At 41.1% G+C, this 19,469-nt stretch overlaps 1 protein-coding gene across 4 annotated transcripts in view; it reads left to right on the forward strand.

The window, feature by feature from the left end:
- LOC138821453 (regulation of nuclear pre-mRNA domain-containing protein 2) overlaps positions 1 to 19,469 on the forward strand; it is a 71,000-nt gene that overhangs the window by 39,199 nt on the left and 12,332 nt on the right. For 2 of the 4 annotated variants that reach the window (XM_070013680.1, XM_070013678.1), the window contains exons 4-10: positions 118 to 218; positions 1,152 to 1,229; positions 2,473 to 2,525; positions 5,137 to 5,263; positions 7,654 to 7,829; positions 15,612 to 15,894; positions 17,629 to 17,886. In XM_070013680.1, coding sequence (XP_069869781.1) covers positions 118 to 218; positions 1,152 to 1,229; positions 2,473 to 2,525; positions 5,137 to 5,263; positions 7,654 to 7,829; positions 15,612 to 15,894; positions 17,629 to 17,886 — 1,076 coding nt within the window. The remainder of the gene's footprint in view (positions 1 to 117; positions 219 to 1,151; positions 1,230 to 2,472; positions 2,526 to 5,136; positions 5,264 to 7,653; positions 7,830 to 15,611; positions 15,895 to 17,628; positions 17,887 to 19,469) is intronic. The other 2 variants (XM_070013681.1, XM_070013679.1) reach the window with 1 other exon arrangement.

The following is a 19,469-nucleotide window of genomic DNA, read 5'->3' on the forward strand; positions in this document are numbered from 1 at the left end:
GAACATTATCAACTACCTCTTTGCTTCCCTTTTTGCTCATTATTTTGGCAAATTACTGAAAGATGATGGTTCCAATGAAAAGGACTAAGTCAATATTTTTATACTGTTTTTCTTTAGGGATCCATCTGTCTCTAAATCTATAGAACGAATCTTTAAAATCTGGGAAGATAGAAATGTATACCCAGAAGAAATGATTGTGGCACTTAGAGAAGCTTTGAGTAAGTATCTTTTTTTCCTCCTTAAAAATTTTTTTCATCAGTGTCTACAATTCTGTATACATAGGAGATAGAGGATTCTATTATGTAATAAAAATTTTAATCTGGCTTTAAAACTAAATTCTTGTGAAAATCTAGATCTGTTTGAATGAAAAATTTAAGTAGAATTAGTTTTGGGCTGAGAGATTGGATTTTATTTCTATTGACTGAAAACATCAAGCACATTGATAATGGCTATCTGATTATTTTCATGCATTTGCTTTAATTGAACATTTTAAAACTGTTCCTTAATCGTATTTAATAAACATTACTCTTGTCTTCGTGTTTGGAAAGTTTTGGACAGTTTTTGTACTCACCAAGCTATTTGGTAGTAAGTATATATGAAGTCTTTTTTTTTTTTTTAAAGCATACATTAGCTATGCAAGGGGAAGGATTTTACCGTGACATTTCCATGCATGTATATAATATATTCTAAGTAATTCCCCCATCATTTATCCCCCTTCCCTTCCTAATAAAATTTCAGTCAGTGTTTTCTTTTTCTAAAGTTAATCTAGTTCTTAGATATTTGACGCATATAATTAATCAAATAGAAGTTGGTGATAATCTACTACCATGACCATTGTTTGACTAGAAATTTGTTTTTAAAATAACCATTTTCTAAGAAGCTGTTAAATTCTTACTTGAGTGTGTTAACTGGAATCTTTAAGCCTCCTACCCTATTCTTTGCACAATGAGGAATTTCATTGATTATAAACATTGTTTGACAGCTTCTTAGATCTAGTGGGTGTTTCTATTTTTTTATAAAAATGAAAGAAAAGGAAAGAGAAAAACTACAGTCTCGGATTGCCTTTTTTCATGCTGCAACTTTGGCACTGAAGTGGACAAACAGAACAGCTTCCCATAATGCCAGATTGCAAAAACTGAAATGTTTTCCAGGTACCTCTTTCAAAACTCAGAAGCAGCTGAAAGAAAATCTGAACAAACAACCGAATAAGCAGTGGAAGAAATCACAAAGTAAGGAACAAAATCTCAACTAATATAAAATTATCTCCTCTTTTGGAGCAGAAGAAAATGTAGACCATTTGACATCGTACCTGGCATAAACCATGGGCAAGCCTGTGTTTTCCAGGCCTGGGAGGCTCCCAGTTACTTACATTAAACAAGCCATGATGAAGTTACTTCCTAAAAATTCTCTTACACAAAGGAAAAGCAGAAAAAGGGTTTTACTGAGTGAAGATTCACAAGTAGTTGGGGGATTAAAAGAAGAAGAAAATACTTGATAGTGCCCAGGCAAATTCTTAGGTTCAAAGATATATGAAGTTAGAGGCAGCTGACATTAAACAACAGAGCTGAAGAGGAGACTAGGCATTAAGAAGCATGTCTGTGGTAGCCATGAAATCCTTCTGATTTGGGGATACGCTCTGCCCAGTTAGACTTGAGCCTCATATCTCATATCCTGGCAAGAAGCTCATTTTCTCACAGGAGCTCCTATTATATTGACCGTATTTACCCAGCATGTGATCAAGGGAGTGAAATACTGCATGTGATAGGCTGCTATGGGAAAACTGAGGAATACTGAGAGACTTGAAGGTGTGGAGGGAACAAGGTAGAAGACAGAATTGGGAGGTGAAACAAGACAGTTGGGAAGGTTTTGCTCCATCAAGCATATGATGTTCATCGTGATTAAGAGTGTTGTCTGACTTTTTTTTTGTTCATGAGTTGCATGCTTAGAAACAACGAGTCATCATTTCAGCCAAAGTTCAACCACAGTGATACTTTACTTAAGATGTCCCTTGCCTTTTTGTTGTGGTTGTTGTTATGAATTGAGTCAGCAGAAAAATCCAAAACTAAATATGTGGGAATAGAGTTGGTATTTTTTTCAGCCAGTGGTCAGGATTAATTGGATATCCTGTTCCTAAACACTTACTTTGAGGTATTCAGATCTTCTTATACTCAGTGAGATTAGGAAAAGAAGGTACTTTATGTATCTCACGTCTCCAAATCAGCAATTCTAGGACTCCCAAGAGTCTGCTGGAGGTAAGTTGGTTAGACTTAATCTAAATAGTGTATTTTTTTATTACCATACTTAAGAGTATTTAAATTTCATAGTCCATTACTCTAGGAATTATGATTTAACTGTGCATGTTTGCTATGTACTTGAAGAATATTCCCTTAACCTAATATATCTAAATTTTTCCTGGATTTAGTAAATTCTATGCATTGGTATTCTCAGTTACCTTTTCTTTAATTCCAACAGCATCCGCGAATCCAAAAGCTGCTCTCAAGTCTAAAATAGTCGCTGAATTCCGAGTAAGTTACAAAATGTTTAACTACAAGAAAGTATTATTTACCCATTTTTAGTTACAATTTCATCTATAGGCCAATAGTACTTAGATTTACTCTGTTGTACTATTACATTCTAAACAAGCTTAAACTGTTCTAAAGAAGCCATATTGGGATTATTAGATAGTTTTATCTGTTTCCCTAATGGGAGAAATAACCTTCCAAATACTTGTTATGAGCTGAGTTCTGTGTTTCATGCCAGAAGGAAGCTCATCTTTCTTTCTTTCTTTCTTTCTTTCTTTTTTTTTTTTTTTTTTAACTTACCTGGGACTTGAACTCAGGGCCTGAGCACTGTCCCTGAGTTTCTTTTGCTCAAAGCTAACCCTTTACCACTTGAGCCATAGTGCCACTTCTGGCTTTTTCTGTTTATGTGGTACTGAGGAATCAAACCCAGTGTTTCATGCACGCTAGGCAAACACTCTACCACTAAGTCACATTCCCAGCGCGCTCATCTTTCTTTGAAGCTCAGTTAAATTAGCAATCTCAAATAACAAAGATTGTGTTTACCTAATTGGAATTGTTTTTTCTGTCTGTTCTGGGGCTTTGAATTTGGCCTGGGTACTGTCCCCAAGCTTTTTCCTCTCAAAGCTAGCATTCCATCACTTTGAGCCATATATTACCATTTCCCGTTTTTTTTGGTGGTTAATTGGAGAGAAGTCTCACAGACTTTCCTGTCTGAGCTAGCTTCAAACTGTAATCCTTAGATCTCAGCCTCCTAAGTAGCTATAATTATAGGCATGAGCCACTAGCACCTGGCTAATTGGATTTTTTTTTTTTTGGCCGGTCATGGGGCTTGAACTCTGGGCCTGGGCATTGTTACTCAGCTCTTCAGCTCAAGCTCTACCACCTAAGCCACAGCACCACCTCTGCCTTTTTCTGTTTATGTGGTGCTGAGGAATCGAACCCAGGGCCTCATGCATTCAAGGCAAGCACTCTATCACTGAGCCACCTTCCCAGCCCCCTAATTGGAAATTTTAAAGCATGTTAGTGGGCCTTTGTCTCTCTCTACATCCCATCCTCTCCTCCTCTCTCTTCTCTCTTTCTTCTCTCTTCTGCCCTGCCTCTTTTTTTTTTTTGCCTTTGTCTTGCGTTTCTCTCTTGAGCCTGCCTGCCCTCCCTCCCCCTTCCCCTTTTCTCCCCCTCCGTCCCTTCCTCCTTTCCCTCCCTCCCTCGTTCGTTTCTTCCTTCCTTCCTTCCTTCTCCCTCCCCTCCCCTCTCCTCCCCTCTCTTTTCACTTCCCTGGTTGGTCATGGGGCTTGAACTCTGGGCCTGGGCGTTGTCCCTCAGCTCTTCAGCTCTACCATTTGAGGCACAGCACCACTTCCAGGTTTCTGGTGGTTTATTGGAGTCTTGTGTCATGGACTTTCCTGCCTGGGCTGGCTTTGAACAGTGATCTTCAGAGCTCAGCCTCCTGAGTAGTTAAGATTACAGGCATGAGCCACCAGCGCCCAGCTCTCTTCCTTTTCCTCTTGGTCTTCTTTTGCCAGTCCTGGGACTTGAACTCAGGGCCTGGGTGCTCTCCCTGAGCTTCTTTTGCTCAAGGCTAGCACTCTACCACTCTAGCAGCTATGCCACTTCCAGCCTTTTCTGTGTATGTGGTACTGAGGAATCGAACCCAGGGCTTCATGCATGCTAGGCAAGCACTCTACCACTAAGCTACCTTCCCAGCCCCTTGCCTGCCTTTCTTGCCTATCCTGGGGCTTAAACTCAGATCATGGACACTGTCCTTTAGCTTTGTTTGCTCAAGGCTCGCACTCTGCCACTTAAGACACAGCACAACTTCCTTTTTTTTTTTTTTAAAGTGCTTTATTGAAGATAGAGTCTCATGGGCTTTCCTGTCCAGGCTGGCTTTGAACCATGATCCTTGCTCACTTCGGCAGCACATATACTAAAATTGAACCATGATCCTTAGACCTCAGGCTCCTGAGTAGCTGGGATCACAAGCATGAGCTACTGGCACCTGGCCACCTTTGTCCATTTCATTCCTGATTCTGTATTCATAAATTAGCTATAAGTAACTAAGGAAATAGAACTTATGTAAAATAGTTTTTTTTGGGGGGGGGGGTTGTTTATGATGGTACTGCGTTGAACATAGGACCTCCTGCTTCCTAGCAGAGTTTCTCCACATCTTCAGACTTTTATTTCACTGATTATTTTTTAGATAAGGTTTCAGTTTTACTATAGGTCCACACTTGTACCATGATCCACCTCCTTTATACTCCCATTTTAGCTAAGATGATGGGTGTATGTCACTGTGCTCAGTTATTGGTGAGAAAGGTTTTATGCCCAGACTGGCTGTGAATCTTGATTCTTCCAATCTCACCTTTCAAATAGCTTGCATTGTAGGCATGAGCTACTGCGGTGCTCAGCAAAAAAATATGATTTGACATGAGAATTGATCATGACATCCTTGACTTTAAGAAAAAGTAGGTGTTGTGGGGTTTTTTTGTTTCGTTTGTTTCCTCTTGGAATTTCATTAGGCTTTAGTGGTGTTTTGTTTGTTTTTTATTTATGGGAGAAGTAAAATAAAAACAATTAAATGATCTGTAAGTGAAATATGACTCTGGTCTGCATTCAGTCTCAGGCCCTCATTGAAGAGCTATTGCTGTATAAGCGCTCAGAAGATCAGATAGAATTGAAAGAGAAACAGTTATCAACAATGAGGGTGGATGTATGCAGCACAGAAACTCTAAAGTGCTTAAAAGGTAAGATATCCTTTTAAATAGAATATTTCTGGCTTTGCTTTCCAGATCTGCCATTTTTAGGCACTCAAACTGGTTGACCCCAATAAAGTTTAATCCCCAGCAAAGAGAGGGAGAGAGAGTCATAAGTAAAATCATAGGTAAACTCTTTTTTTTTTTTTTTCTGCCAGCTCCGGGACTTGAACTCAGGACCTGGGCACTATCCCTGAGCTTCTTTTTGCTCACGGCTAGTACTCTACCACTTGGGCCACAGTTCCACTTCTATCTTTTTGGTAGTTATATATATGGGCTTTGAACTAGGATTCTCAGATCTCAGTCACTTCTTCTGAGTCACTAGAATTATAATTGTAAGCCATTAACATCTGGCTTGCTGGCTTTTTTTTTTTTTTTTTTTTTTTTGCTGGTTGTGGGGCTTGAACTCTGGTTCTGGGCGCTGTCCCTGAGCTCTTCAGCTGAAGGCTAGCGCTCTACTACTTGTACCACAGTGCTACTTCTGGCTTTTTCTGCTTATGTGCTGAGGAATCGAACCCAGGGCCTCATGCATGCAAGGCAAGCATTCTACCACTGAGCCACCTTCCCAGCCCCTTGCTGGCTTTTTTTAGATAGGGGATCTCTTGGACTTTTCTACTAAAACTGGCTTTTGAACTATAATCCTCCAGACCTCAGCTTTCTGAGTAGCTAGGATTTTAAGCATGAGCCGCTGGCACCCAACTAAAATAATTATATTTCGTAACTGGTTAACTGGTTTGTGTTTGCACTTATATAAGGTCACTGTAATATCTTGTCATATCCATATTCTCTGGAAAGTATGTCAAGTTATTAAGGCTGAGTGCTGGTGGCTTATGTCTGTAATCTTAGCTACTCAGGAGGCTGAGATCAGAGGATCACAGTTCAAAGCCAACCTGGGCAGGAAAGTTCGTGAGACTCTTATTGCCAGTTAGCCACCCAAAAAGCCAGAAGTAGAAGAAGCATGGCTCAAGTGGTAGAGTGCTAGCTTTAAGCAGATAAAGGTCAGGGACAGCGCCAGGCCCTGAGTTTTAAGTCCCACAACAGGCAAACTGACACTCCCCCCTCCCCAACCCCTACTCCCCCAAGTCTTTTTCAGATAGGAGTCAGGATTTGTTGTTGTTGGTGGTGGTCGTGGGACTTGAACTCTGGGCTTGGGCACTGTCCCTGAGCTCTTTAGCTCAAGACTAGTGTTCTACCACTTGAGCCACAGTACCACTTCCAGTTTGTCAGGTGGTTAATTGGAGATAAGAGTCTCAAGGATTTTCCTGTCTAGACTGGCCATCAACCACAGTCCTCAGATCTCAGTCTCCTGAGTAGCTGGGATTGCAGGTGTGAGCCAACAGCACCGGGCTTCAAGAATATTTAGTGTGTGGGGCTGCAAAAGTGGCTCAGTGGTAAAGTGCTTGTCGTCCATGCATGAGGCCCTGTGTTCCATTCCTCAGCACCACATAAGCAGAAAAAGCTGGATGTGGCGCTGTGGCTCAAGTGGTATGCTAGCCTTGAGCTGAAGAGCTGAGGGACAGAGCCCAGGCCCAGAGTTCAGGCCCTGTGACTGGCAAAAAAAAAAAAAAAAGAATAGTACGATAAACACAGAGATCACTTCTTTTTTTTTTTTTTATTGTGAAAATACTGTACAGAGGAGTTATAATTACATGAGCAGATCACTTCTGTTTTTACTTTTTGTGAACCTTCATTTTCTCATCTAAGAAATATATCTTACCAGCTTTGACACAGACAGTATAATGTAGGTAAACAGAATTGTGCCTCATTATTATTCCTCAATAAGAGATTTATGAAGAAAAGATATAATCAACAAACTGTTTTAGTTGGACTTTGTTTTCTTTGTTTTAATCACAAGTACTTTCACTATTACTTTATCAGGTTTAAATTAATCTGTGTCAAGCTTTATTAATCTTTTTGTGACTGTGATTTATAGGTACTTCTTTAAGGTAAAACTATATCTAGAAATATTTTTTGTACGTTTTTTATTTTAAAAATGTTGTACAGAGGGGTTACAGTTACATTAGCGAGGTAATGAGTACATTTCCTATTGAGCATTGTTGTCTCCTCCTTTGTTTTCCCCCTACCATCCCTTCCCTCCCACCTCCACAACTATCCCCCACCCCCAGTCTAGAAATATTATACACCTAAGAACCTAGTTTGATGGTAGATGCCTGTAAACCTAACACTTGGTAGGAAAAACAGGATCATCACAAGTTTGAGGGAAACATGGGCTACATAGCTACACCCTGTCTCTTAAAAAAAAAAAAAAAACAAGTTACATACTGAGGTAACAAGGTTCATAGAGAGGAGTTTTCTTCAAAAGTTAAATTTTTTACTTTTTTTAAAAAAATCTAGAAATAAATACTTTTTCATTACTTTAGATAAAACAGGAGGAAAGAAGTTCTCTAAAGAATTTGAGGAAGCAAGCTCGAAACTGGAGGAATTTGTGAATGGATTAGATAAGCAGGTGAAAAATGGACCCTCACTCACAGAAGCACTGGAAAATGCTGGAATTTTCTATGAAGCACAATACAAAGAAGTAAAAGTGGTAGCAAATGTAAGTAATTATAACACTCTTACATTGAATGCTATATGTCAAAGCATTATATATTATATGTGGTAACTATGAGAATAAGCATTATCTTTATTTTACAGATGAAGAACTGACTTTATAAGAGAGTCAGTGATCTTGTACACAGATTAAGATGTAGGAGGTTTTTATATTTTTTTAAAATATAATTTTGTTATTAACATATTATACAAAGGGGTTACCATTTCATAAGTCAGGTAATGTGTACTTTTTTCTTTTCCTTTTTTTTTTTTTGTCAGTTATGGGGCTTGAACTCAGAGCCTTTTTTTGCTCAAGGCTAGCCCTATACTATACTTTGAGCCATAGCACCACTTATGATTTTCTGGTAATAAACTGGAAATAAGAGTCTCATGGAAGCCAGGTGCTGGTGGCTTACACCTATAATCCTAGCTACTCAGGAGGCTGAGATCTGAAGATCACGGTTCAAAGCCAGCCCAGGCAGGAAAGTCCTTGACGCTTATCTCTAATAAACCACTAGAAAACTGAAAGTGACACTGTGGCTTAAATGGTAGAGCCCTCGCCTTGAGCTGAAGGAAGCAGGGACAGCATCCAAGCCCAGAGTTCAAGCCCCACAACTGACCAAAAAAAAAAAAAAAGCCTAGCCTGGGCAAGAAAATCAGTTAACCACCTGAAAACCAGAAGTGGTGCTGTGGTTCAAGTGGTAGAGAGCTTAACCTTGAGCTAAAGAGCTGAAGGACAGTGCCCAGGCCCAGAATTCAAGACCCACGACTGACCCCCCCCCCAAAAAAAAAAAAAAAGTACATTTCCCCACTCCTCACATAATTATTAGGTAATTGTTTTAGGCCTTTTAATTAGCTAGATGTGATGGCATACACATCTAATCCCACCCAATACTGATGAGGCCCAGGCAGGAGCATCCTGGGTTTGAGGCCAACTATACAAAAGTACTATGCTTACTAATTTTTTACTTCTTCATAGATTTTGGATATTCACATCCACATTCTTTCTGTCAGTTTCCCAACGTTACGTGTATGGGTATGAATAGGTTAGTATGGTCATGGTGTTATAGATTGAGCCAAGGGCCTTACACATGCTGATATACACACTGCATTACCACCAAGGTGAAAAATAAATGGAAGGATGGATGGTGAACCAAAGGATCAAATTATTGGGTTAATCCTTATCTGATGTAACTGGTTTATGGATTGATTGATTGGTTGATTGATTGATTGTGCCAGTTCTGAGGCTTGAACTTAGGGCTTGGGCTTTGTGCTCAAAGCTAACACTCTACCATTTAAGTCAGAGCCTCAGTTCCAGCTTTTTTGTGTGGTTAATTGGAGATAAGAGTCTCACGAACTTAACTGCCTGGTCTGGCTTCAAACCATGATTCTCAGATCTCAGCCTCCTAAGTACCTAGGATTATAGGCATGAACCCTTGGTACCAGGCTTGGTGCCCTGGAAAATTGGATAAAGGTAATAGTGATACTTCAGTAAGCCAAGGAACATCAAGTACTAATACAGCTAGTACTAATACACCAGAAACAAGGAAAAAGCAAGCATGAATTCTGCCCAATCTCAAAGGGTGCATATATCTATTGGCTAGAATCTTTTTTTTTTTGGGGGGGGGGGGAGGGTCCAGTCGTGGGGCCTGAACTCTGGGCCTGGGCGCTGTCCCTCAGCTCTTCAGCTCAAGGCTAACACTCTACCACTTGTGGCTAGAATCTTGATATTTGAACTTCTACCCTCCAAACTTATGAGATAATAAGCTTTTCTTTGTTTTGTTTTTGTTATATACATATGTGAGAGTGCATGTGAGCTCATGCACATGCGCCAACAGTGGAGCTTGAACTTAGAACCATGTACTTTCATTTGACTTTTTCACTCAAAACCAGTGCTCTGTCACTTAAACCATGCCTCCAGTTCCAACTTTTCATTGGTTAATGGAAGATAAGAATTTCACAGATTTGTATTCCTAGACTGGCTTTGAAACATGGTCCTCAGTTTCACCTACCTCCTCCTCCTTTCCTAAAACTATTTTAACAGCTTTCATTGTTCTGTTTCCTATATATGCAAGCAAACTACTTCAATCATATTTGTCCTCATTCACTCTCCTCATCGGCCTAAAACCCTACCAATACTACCCACCTGCCAACAGAGCCTATTTTCTGTTAACAGCTTTGTTGTTGTTGTTTCATTTTGTTTTTGTGCTAGTCCTGGGGCTTGAACATGGGACCTGGGTTCTGTCCCTGTGAGGGCCCCCCCCGCCCCCCCCCCCCCCCCCGGCTTTTAGGTAGTTTATTGAAGGTAAGAGTCTTCATGGCCTTTATTTCCTGGTTTGGCTTTGAACTGCGATCTTCAAATCTCAGCCTCCAGAGTAATTAGGATTACAGGCATGAGCCACTGGAACCTGGCTTTTTACTAATACGTTTTAGAATTATTCACCCTCTATCTTTTTCCCTTCTCACTTCCCCTTTTCCTCCTATTTAGTCCCATAAGTCCCATAGCTAAATTCATTCTCTGTGTATGTGTGTTTCTGTCTGCGAATATGTATGCCTTGGGTCAGACTTCCACATATGAGCAAAAACATACAATATTTGGCTTTTGGGTTTTTTTTGTGTGTGTATGTTTGTTTCTGGTCAGTCTTGGGGCTTGAACTCAGGGTCTGGGCACTATCCCTGAGCATCTATTGCTCAAAGGCTAGTCCTTTACCACTTTGAGCACTTTACTTCCGGTTTTCTGGTAGTTACTTAGAGATAAGAGTCTCACAGACTTTCCTGCTCCTGTGGGCTTCAAGTCATGATCCTTAGATCTCAGTTTCCTGAGTAGCTAGGATTACAGGCATGAGCCACCAGCACCCAGCTGATACTTGACTTTTTTTTTGGTCAGGTTGTGGGCCTGAACTCTAGGCCTGGGTGCTGTCCCTGAGCTCTTCAGCTCAAGGCTAGCGCTCTAGCACTTGAGCCACAGCACCACTTCCGGGTTTTTTCTTTTTGATTATGTGGTACTGAGGAATCAAACCCAGGGCCTCATGCATGCAAGGCAAGCGCTCTACCACTGAGCCACCTTCCCAGCCCCGATACTTGACTTTTTGAGCTTGGTTTATCTCACTCAAGATTATGTCCTCCAGTTTTATTTTCCTGCAGATAACATGATTCTTTTTTTTTTTTTTTTGGTCAGTTGTGGGGCTTGAACTCTGAGCCTGGGCACTGTCCCTGAGCTCTTCAGCTCAAGGTGAGCACTCTACCACTTGAGCTACAGCACCATTTCCGATTTTCTTTTTTTTTTTTTTTTTTTGTCAGTCATGGGGCTTGAACTCTGGGCCTGGGCACTGTCCCTCAGCTCTTCAGCTCAAGGCGAGCGCTCTACCACTTGAGCTACAGCGCCACTTCCGGTTTTCTAGTGGTTTATTGGAGATAGGAGTCTCACGGTCTTTCCTGCCCAGGCTGGCTTTGAACCTCACTCCTCAGATCTCAGCCTCCTGAGTAGCTAGGATTACAGGCATGAGCCACTGACGCTTGGCTAAAAATGTGTTTGTTTTTGTCAGTTGTGGGGCTTGAACTCTGGGCCTAGGTGCTGTCCCTGAGCTCTTGACATCAAAGTGAGCGCTCTACCACTTGAGCCACAGTGCCACTTCATTTTTCCTATGATTGTAATATTCTGTGTAAATGTGTGTGTGTGTGTGTGTGTGTGTGTGTGTGTGTGTGTGTGTGTGTGTGTGTGTGTACACATCTCACATCTTTATTCATTCATCTGTTGGGTACCTCAACTGATTGTACCATTTAACTTGAGACAGTAAGTTTTTGTTGATGTTGTTTTTTAATTGTCTTTAGGTAGTTGTACAAAGGAGTTGCCATTTAAGAAAGTAGTTTATTTATTTGGTTGGTCGTGGGACTTAACTTTGGGCCTAAGCCCTGTCCCTGAGCTCTTCACCTCAAAGCGAGGGCTCTACCACTTGAGCCACAGCACCACTTCTGATTTTCTGGTGGCTAATTGGAGGTAAGAGTCTCATAGACTTTCCTGCCTGAACTGGCTTTGAATCGCCATCCTCAGATCTCAGCTCCTGAGTAGCTAGGATCCAGGCATGAGCCACTAGTACCTGACCAAAAAAAAAAAAGGTTAAAATTTATTAATAAAATATATCTTGATAAATTTTTATTGTTTTAAGCCTTGTATGTTATAGTAGTTTATTATCACAGACTGAGAAAACTAGCGATGTAATTATTATGTTTTTTGGGGGTATTTGGAAACTGTATAAATATCCTGTTTCTCGTCAGAATTTGTTTGCTCATATATATCCATATAAATTAATGGTTTGGGGTTGTTTGTGGTACTAGGAATTGAACCCTGAATCTTGTTTAGGCTAGGCCATTTTCTGGAATCTTTTATTTCTTCTTCCGCATCCCTATTCCCACTTAATACCTCCCCTTCTCTCTTCATTTTTTTGGGGGGGCGGGGAAGGGGGTAAGGTTCATGAAGCTTGAATTCTGGGTCTGGGCACTGTCCCTGAGCCTCTTTTGCTCAAGGCTAGTGCTTTGCTACTTGTGCCACGGCGCCACTTCTGGCTTTTTATGAGTAGTTTATTTGAGATAAGAGTCTCATGGACTTTGCAGCCTGGGCTGGCTTTGAACCTCAATCTTCAGATCTCAGCCTCTTGAGGAATTAGGATTACAGCCTGGCTTCTTCATTTGTTTTTGAGACAAGGTCTGACTACTACCTTTGCCCAGGCTAGCCTTGAACTGTCCATTTTCCTGCTTCTACCTTCTGCCAGGATTCATTATGACAAGTATTTTGATGCTCAAATTGACCAAATTTTGTCCAATGGACCTTCTTTACAAATCCCTTTTTGTGCTCTTTTGACCTGACCCTATCTTTCATTAGATGATCTTGCTGTAAGCCCAGACTGGCCTCAAAATTCTCCTCTACTGCCTCAGCCTTCCAAATGTTGGACTTACAAGCATATATATACCACAATACCTACCTACCTTCCTGTCTCCCTCCCTCCCTTCATCCTTCCCTCCCTCCCCTCCCTCCCTCTCCCTCTCTGTCTCTCTCCCTCTCTGTCTCTCTCTTTGTGCTAGTTTTGGGACTTGAACTCACAGTCTGGGTACTGTCCCACTTGAGGCACAGCTCTACTTAAGTTTTTTTTGGTGGCTAACTGGAGATAAGAGGCTTATAGACTTTCCTGTCCAGGTCCCCATCATTTTTTTTTTTTTAACCAGTCCTGGGGCTTAGACTCTGGGCCTGGGCACTGTCCCTGGCTTCTTTTGCTCAAGGCTAGCATTCTACCACTTGAGCCACAGCACCACTTCTGACTTTGTCTGTGTCTGTGGTACTGAGGAATCGAGCCCAGGGCTTTATGCATGCTAGGCAAGCACTTCACCACTAATTCGTATTCCTAGCCCTCCCCATCATTTTTAAACACTTCCTCACTTTCAGAACAAGATGTTCCAGGCTCACCTCTTTACCTAGCCCTGGAATCAGTTATTTCTCTAAATGACATAGTACATTTTGCTGAAACAATGTTTAGAAACCAAGATCTAAGCAATAAATGTCCTCATTAGATATCACTGCAGCTAGGTGGTACCATTTAGAAAGCCAGAAAATATGTGTCTATATATACATATTTAACCTCTGTACACATTTATGTGTATATATGTGTGTGTGTGTGTGTGTGTGTATATATATATATATATATACTTGTGTATACATACATGTTTCAAACAATGAGGTCACAGTGTTATTTCAGTCCAGCAAAACAAATTTTGTTTCTAGTTTTCTCCCTTACTTGTGATTCTGAGTGTTCTAACACTTTAACAAAATCTTGATCAGACATGTATCCCTGTCAACCACCTCTGTGAGCTTTCTCATCTTTAGACTCTGAAATCCCTTGAAATGCCTCTCACCTGTGCAGACTTCCTTTCAGCTCCAACTGATGGGTTTGGGATTTAATAATTGAAGAAAGAAGGGGAAAAGGTTTTCCTAGGCTGTGAACATATTAACTATAGCTATTTGGGTTTTGTCAGATAATTCCAATATTAGCTTTATTTGTTGTCGGTGTATTGTGAATGTATTTTTTTTCTTTTTTAATTATTTGGACCTATTAACTTGCTAATTTGTTTTTGAATGCTGAACATCGTATGTGAAAGATCGTATGGTGTCTAGATGTATATATGGTCCACGCACATACGATAGGTGCTAGGGATCTGTCTTATTGCCTTCTAGGCAAATATTTTACCATTGATGTACAATATTAGAATTTCTATTTGTTCTTGATAGGAGCATTGATCCTTTGGAGTGAGGCACTCACTGTTGGTTTACACCTGTAATCCTAACTACTCAGGAGGCTGAGATCTGAGGATGTCAACTTAAACCCAGCACAGGCAGGAAAGTCCAGGAGACTCTTTTTTTTGGGGGTCCGGTTGTAGGGCCTGAACTCTGGGCCTGGGCACTGTCCCTCAGCTCTTCAGCTCAAGGCTTGCGCTCTACCACTTGAGCCACAGTGCCACTTCCAGCTTTTTGCTTATGTGGTGCTGAGGGCCTCAGGCATGCAAGGCAAGCTCTCTACCACTGAGCCACCTTCCTAGCCCCAAGACTTTTTTTTTTTTTTTTCTTTTTTTGTTTGTCATGGGGCTTGAACTCTGGGCCTGGGCGCTGTCCCTGAGCTCTTCTGCTCAAGGCTAGCTCCCTACCACTTGAGCCAACAGCACCACTTCCAGTTTTCTGAGTGGCTTATTGGAGATAAGAGTCTCATGGACTTTACTGCCCAGACTGGCTTTGAACCACGATCCTCAGGTCTCAGCCTCCTGAGTAGCTAGGATTACCAGGGAGACTCTTATCTCCCAAATTAACCACCAGAAAACCAGAAGTGGAGGAGTGGCTCAAAAGTGAAAGAGCTCAGGACGTCACCCAGGCCGGTGACTGACAGTAAAATGGGAAAGGAAAAGAAAAATAGCACACAGACTTAAGATACTGACAGTTAAGATAATCGGAGATGAATAGAATTTAATCATATAAAATACTAATATTCAATTTTGATGCTAATATTGAAAAGTGATCAAATGCAGGTCATTGTGTTTGTGTTAAGTACCTCCAATTCAATGTGTTGACTATAGCACTTAAATCATATCTCCCCAAACTGATAAATCCCAGCCAGACTTGAGGAAATTATCAGACAGATCTCAATCAACAGACAGACCTTCAAAATTGTCGAGGTCTTTAAAAACAAACAATTACAGGAAATTGGACCTTAAGAAAGTATAACTACTGGGCTGGGAAGGTGGCTCAGTGGTAGAGCGCTTGCCTTGCATGCATGAGGCCCTGGGTTTGATTCTTCAACACCACATAAGCAGAAAAAAAGCCAGAAGTGGTGCTGTGGCTCAAGTGGTAGAGCGCTAGCCTTGAGCTGAAGAGCTGAGGGACAGTGCCTAGACCCAGAGTTCAGACCACACTGATGATCAAAAAACAAACAACAACAACAAAAATCCCAAGCCAGGTGCTGATGGCTCACACCTATAATCCTAGCTACTCAGGGGTCTGAGATCTGAGCATCTTGGTTCAAAGCCAACCCAGGCAGGAAAGTCCATGAGACTCATTATCTCCAATTAATGGAAGTGATGCTGTGGTTCAAGTGGCAGAGCACTCACCTTGAGCTGAAGACCTCAGGGACAGTGCCCAGGCCCAGAGTTCAAGCCCCACGATCGACAAAAAAAAAAAAGCAGAACATTGCTTAATGTATCATCCTCGTTTGGCTCTTATGCCAGAGAAATAAGATATCTTTTTCTCTTTTAGGCATATAAAACATTTGCTAATCGGGTAAACAATTTAAAGAAGAAGTTAGATCAATTGAAGTCAACTCTTCCTGATCCTGAAGAATCACCAGTCCCTTCTCCAAGCATGGATGCTCCCTCTCCAACTGGTTCTGAGTCTCCATTTCAGGGAATGGGAGGTGAAGAATCACAGTCACCAACCATGGAGAGTGAGAAATCTGCCACCCCAGAACCTGTGACTGATAATCGTGATGTGGAAGACATGGAGCTCTCAGATGTGGAAGATGATGGGTCAAAAATTATTGGTATGTCCTTATGTGCTTAATAGATAGCTTATTTCTATATTATTAATATTCTGTATTTCTAATTTCTATAAGTATTCTAAATATTTCAAATTCTATATTAATTCTATATTCTAGCAATTAATCAACCACAGATAGACACATAGTTTAATATATATATAATTAGTACATCAACTTAAAACTCCCCAAAAGGAGTTGGGCACCATGGCTTATCTTCTAATCCTAGCTACTTATGGTAGGCAGAGATCTGAGGTTTGCAGTTCAAAGCCAGCTGAGCAGAAAAGTCTGTGAGATTCTTAACCTCTAATAAATTACTCAGAAAAAGTTGGAATTTTTTTTGTCAATCATGGGGCCTGAACTCGGCCTGGGAGCTGTCCCTCAGCTTTATAGCTCAAGGTTAGCACTTTACCACTTGAGCCACATCGCCGCTTTTGGCTTTTTCTGCTTATGTGGTGCTGAGGAATCGAACCCAGGGCCTAATGCATGCAAGGCAAGCACTCTACCATTAAGCCACCTTCCCAGCCCTGTTCCAGAAAATTCTTTTAAAATTTTAAATTAAACCGGGCGCTGCTGGCTCACGCCTGTAATCCTACTTAGAAGGCTGAGATCTGAGGATCACAGTTCAAAGCCTGCAGGGGCAAGAATGTCTTTGAGACTCTTATCTCCAATTAACCACCAGAAAACCGGAAGTGGCCCTTGGCTCAAGTGACAGCCTTGAGCTGAAGAGCTGAAGGACAGCACCAAGGCCCTGAGTCCAAGCCCCATGACCAACAAAAAATAAACAAATACACTAATACTGAAAGTATGTAAAGGGTCATTAAAGGTAGACGCTGGTGGCTCATGCCTGTAATCCTAGCTACTTAGAAGACTGAGATCTGAGAATTGTGGTTCGGAGCCAACCTGGGCAGAAAAGTCTCCATGAGACTCTTACTTACAATTAACCAGTGAAAAACCAGAAGGAGAACTGTGACTCAGAGTGGTAGAGTGCTAGCCTTGAACTAAAAGAGCTCAGGGAGAGTGCCCAGGCCCTGAGTTCAAGCTTTACAACTTAAAAAAAAAAATCATTAACAAGATGTAAAGTGATTGGGAAATTTTTTAAAGCACATATCGATGGTGTAAATGATCATAAATTGTAAAGAATGTGACTTTAAGAAGTAAAAAGAGCTCATGTTACTCAGGAGACTAGGGTTACGGTTCAAACAGAGCCAGGGAGGGGCTGGGAAGGTGGCTCAGTGGTAGAGCGCTTGCCTTGCATGCTGGAGGCCCTGAGTTCGATTCCTCAGCACCACATAAGCAAAAAGTAAAAAGCTGGAAATGGTGCTGTGGCTCAAGTGGTAGAGCGCTAGCCTTGAGCTGAAGAGCTGAGGGACAACGCCCAGGCCCAGAGTTCAGGCCCCATGACTGGACGCAAAAAAAAAAAAAAAAAAAAAAAAAAACAGAGCCAGGGCTGGAAAGTCCATGAGACTCTTTAATCACCAAAGACAAAAGTGGAGCTTTGGCTCAAGTGTAGAGCATTACCCTTGAGCAAAAAAGGCTCACAGACAGTGCCCAGGCCCTGAGATGAAGCCCCAGGACCAGCACCAAAAAAACAAAAACAAAACAAACTATATATATATATATATATATATAGTGGTTTTTTTATTCTCTGGTCAGAAAATATTAGGACATACTACTTAATGTTAGAAGTAAAGTCTAGAAAAGAGTGAATATAATATTGTCTCTTGTTGATTGAAACAGTGGAGGACAGGAAGGAAAAACCTATGGAGAAGTCAGTCTCTACTTCTGTACCTACAAAGCCAACAGAAAGTACCTCAAAGGCCTCTTCGTGTGCCCCTGTTCCTGTGACCATGACAGCAACTCCACCTCTTGCAAAGCCTGTGAATACTACTCTTCTGCCCTCTTCCCCAGCTTTGGCTTTGCCAAACCTGGCTAATGTGGATCTGGCAAAGATCAGTTCCATCCTTAGCAGCCTGACATCAGTCATGAAAAATACTGGTAAGTAACCCAGTGAAGAGGATACAAAAACTGATGGCCATCATTTTTTTTTTTTTGCCATTATTTGTTTTTTTGTTGGTGGTAAATATTGAAATTTTTTGTTAAAAATACAATAAAACCAAATGCTTTAGAAAATAAACAGATGCCTACAATTCTATGCTAAAGGAAGCCACTTATATTTACCCATAAAATTATATCTATGTTAGTGTTTGAGGATTAAATCTTTGTAATAATTTTTCTTTAATAATAGAAACATATTGTCTATATTGTCTTAAAAATAGCTACCTAAAAGTGAAGTACATAGGAACATTTTATGTCATTGAATATTAAATACATTTTAATAGCTATCTAGTGTTTGATAATTTATCTTTCATTATTAGACGTTTATGTTTTTATCTTTCCACTGTTAAAAAGGCATACTGTAATAAACAATCTGGATGATAAAATGTTATGAAGTCTTCCTAGATGAGTTGATGAATAGGGCCAGGTTTGATGGTATGGGTCTGTAATCCACTCAGAAGACTGTGGCAGAAGGATTGAGTTCAAGGCCAGTATGGACTACATAATGAGACCTTGCCTCTAAAAGAAACTAAAGAATTGATCAGTAGATACATATTTTGGGAAAGTTTTTGGTTGGTTTTATTAAAACTAAATGAAAATACACAAGAGTAGCTGGACATAGGTGGCTCACACCTGTAAGCCCACTCAGGAAGCTAAGATCTGAGGATTGTGGTGCAAGGCCAGCCCAGGCAGGAAGGTCCATGAGACTCTTACCAAAAAGCTGGAAGTAGCATTGTGGCTTAAGTAGTAGAGTGCTAGCTTGAGCACAAAAGCTCAGGAACAGTGTCCAGGCCCCAAGATCAAGCCCCAATACCAGCACAAAAAAAGAAAATACAAAACTGGGCACCTGTGGCTCACACTTGTAATCCTAGCTACTCAGGAGGCTGACATCTGAGGATCAGGGTTCAAAGCCAGCCTGGGCAGGAAAGTTGGTGAGACTCACCTCCAATTAACCACCAGAAAACTGGAAGTGGCGCTGTGGCTCAACTGGTAGAGGGCATGCCTTGAGCTGAAGAGCTCAGAGACAACACCCAGGCCCAGAGTTCAAGCCCTACAACTGACCCCCCTCCCCCCAAAAAGACAAAATACACACGAGTATGTCACTCTCATGTACTCGCCACTTCGCTACAATGTGCTAACCACACCAAATCTTAGTTTATCTGTTCCTTACCCAGTCTGGATTCTTTTGAAAGGAAATCACATCATTTAATCAAATCATAAATACTTAGATATATTCCTAAAAGATAGAGACACTCAAAGACGGTCATGTAGTGCTGGTACCAGTGGCTTACAGCTATAATCCTAGCTACTCCAGAGGCTGAGATCTCATGATTGTGGTTCAAAGCCAGCCTGAGTAGGAAAGTCTCTCCAGTTAACTCTAGTTAACTACCAAAAAGCCAGAAACAGAGCCAGGGTTCAAGTGGTAGAGAACTAACCTTGAGCATAAGAGCTCAAGGACAGTACCTAGCCCAAGTTCAAGCTCCCAGGAATGTCACCCAATAAAGGGGGAGGGAGTATGTAGA

Source organism: Dipodomys merriami, unplaced genomic scaffold (genome assembly GCF_024711535.1).
Source record: "Dipodomys merriami isolate MVZ:Mamm:240054 unplaced genomic scaffold, mDipMer1.0.p SCAF_92, whole genome shotgun sequence".
Taxonomy (NCBI): Eukaryota; Metazoa; Chordata; class Mammalia; order Rodentia; family Heteromyidae; genus Dipodomys; species Dipodomys merriami.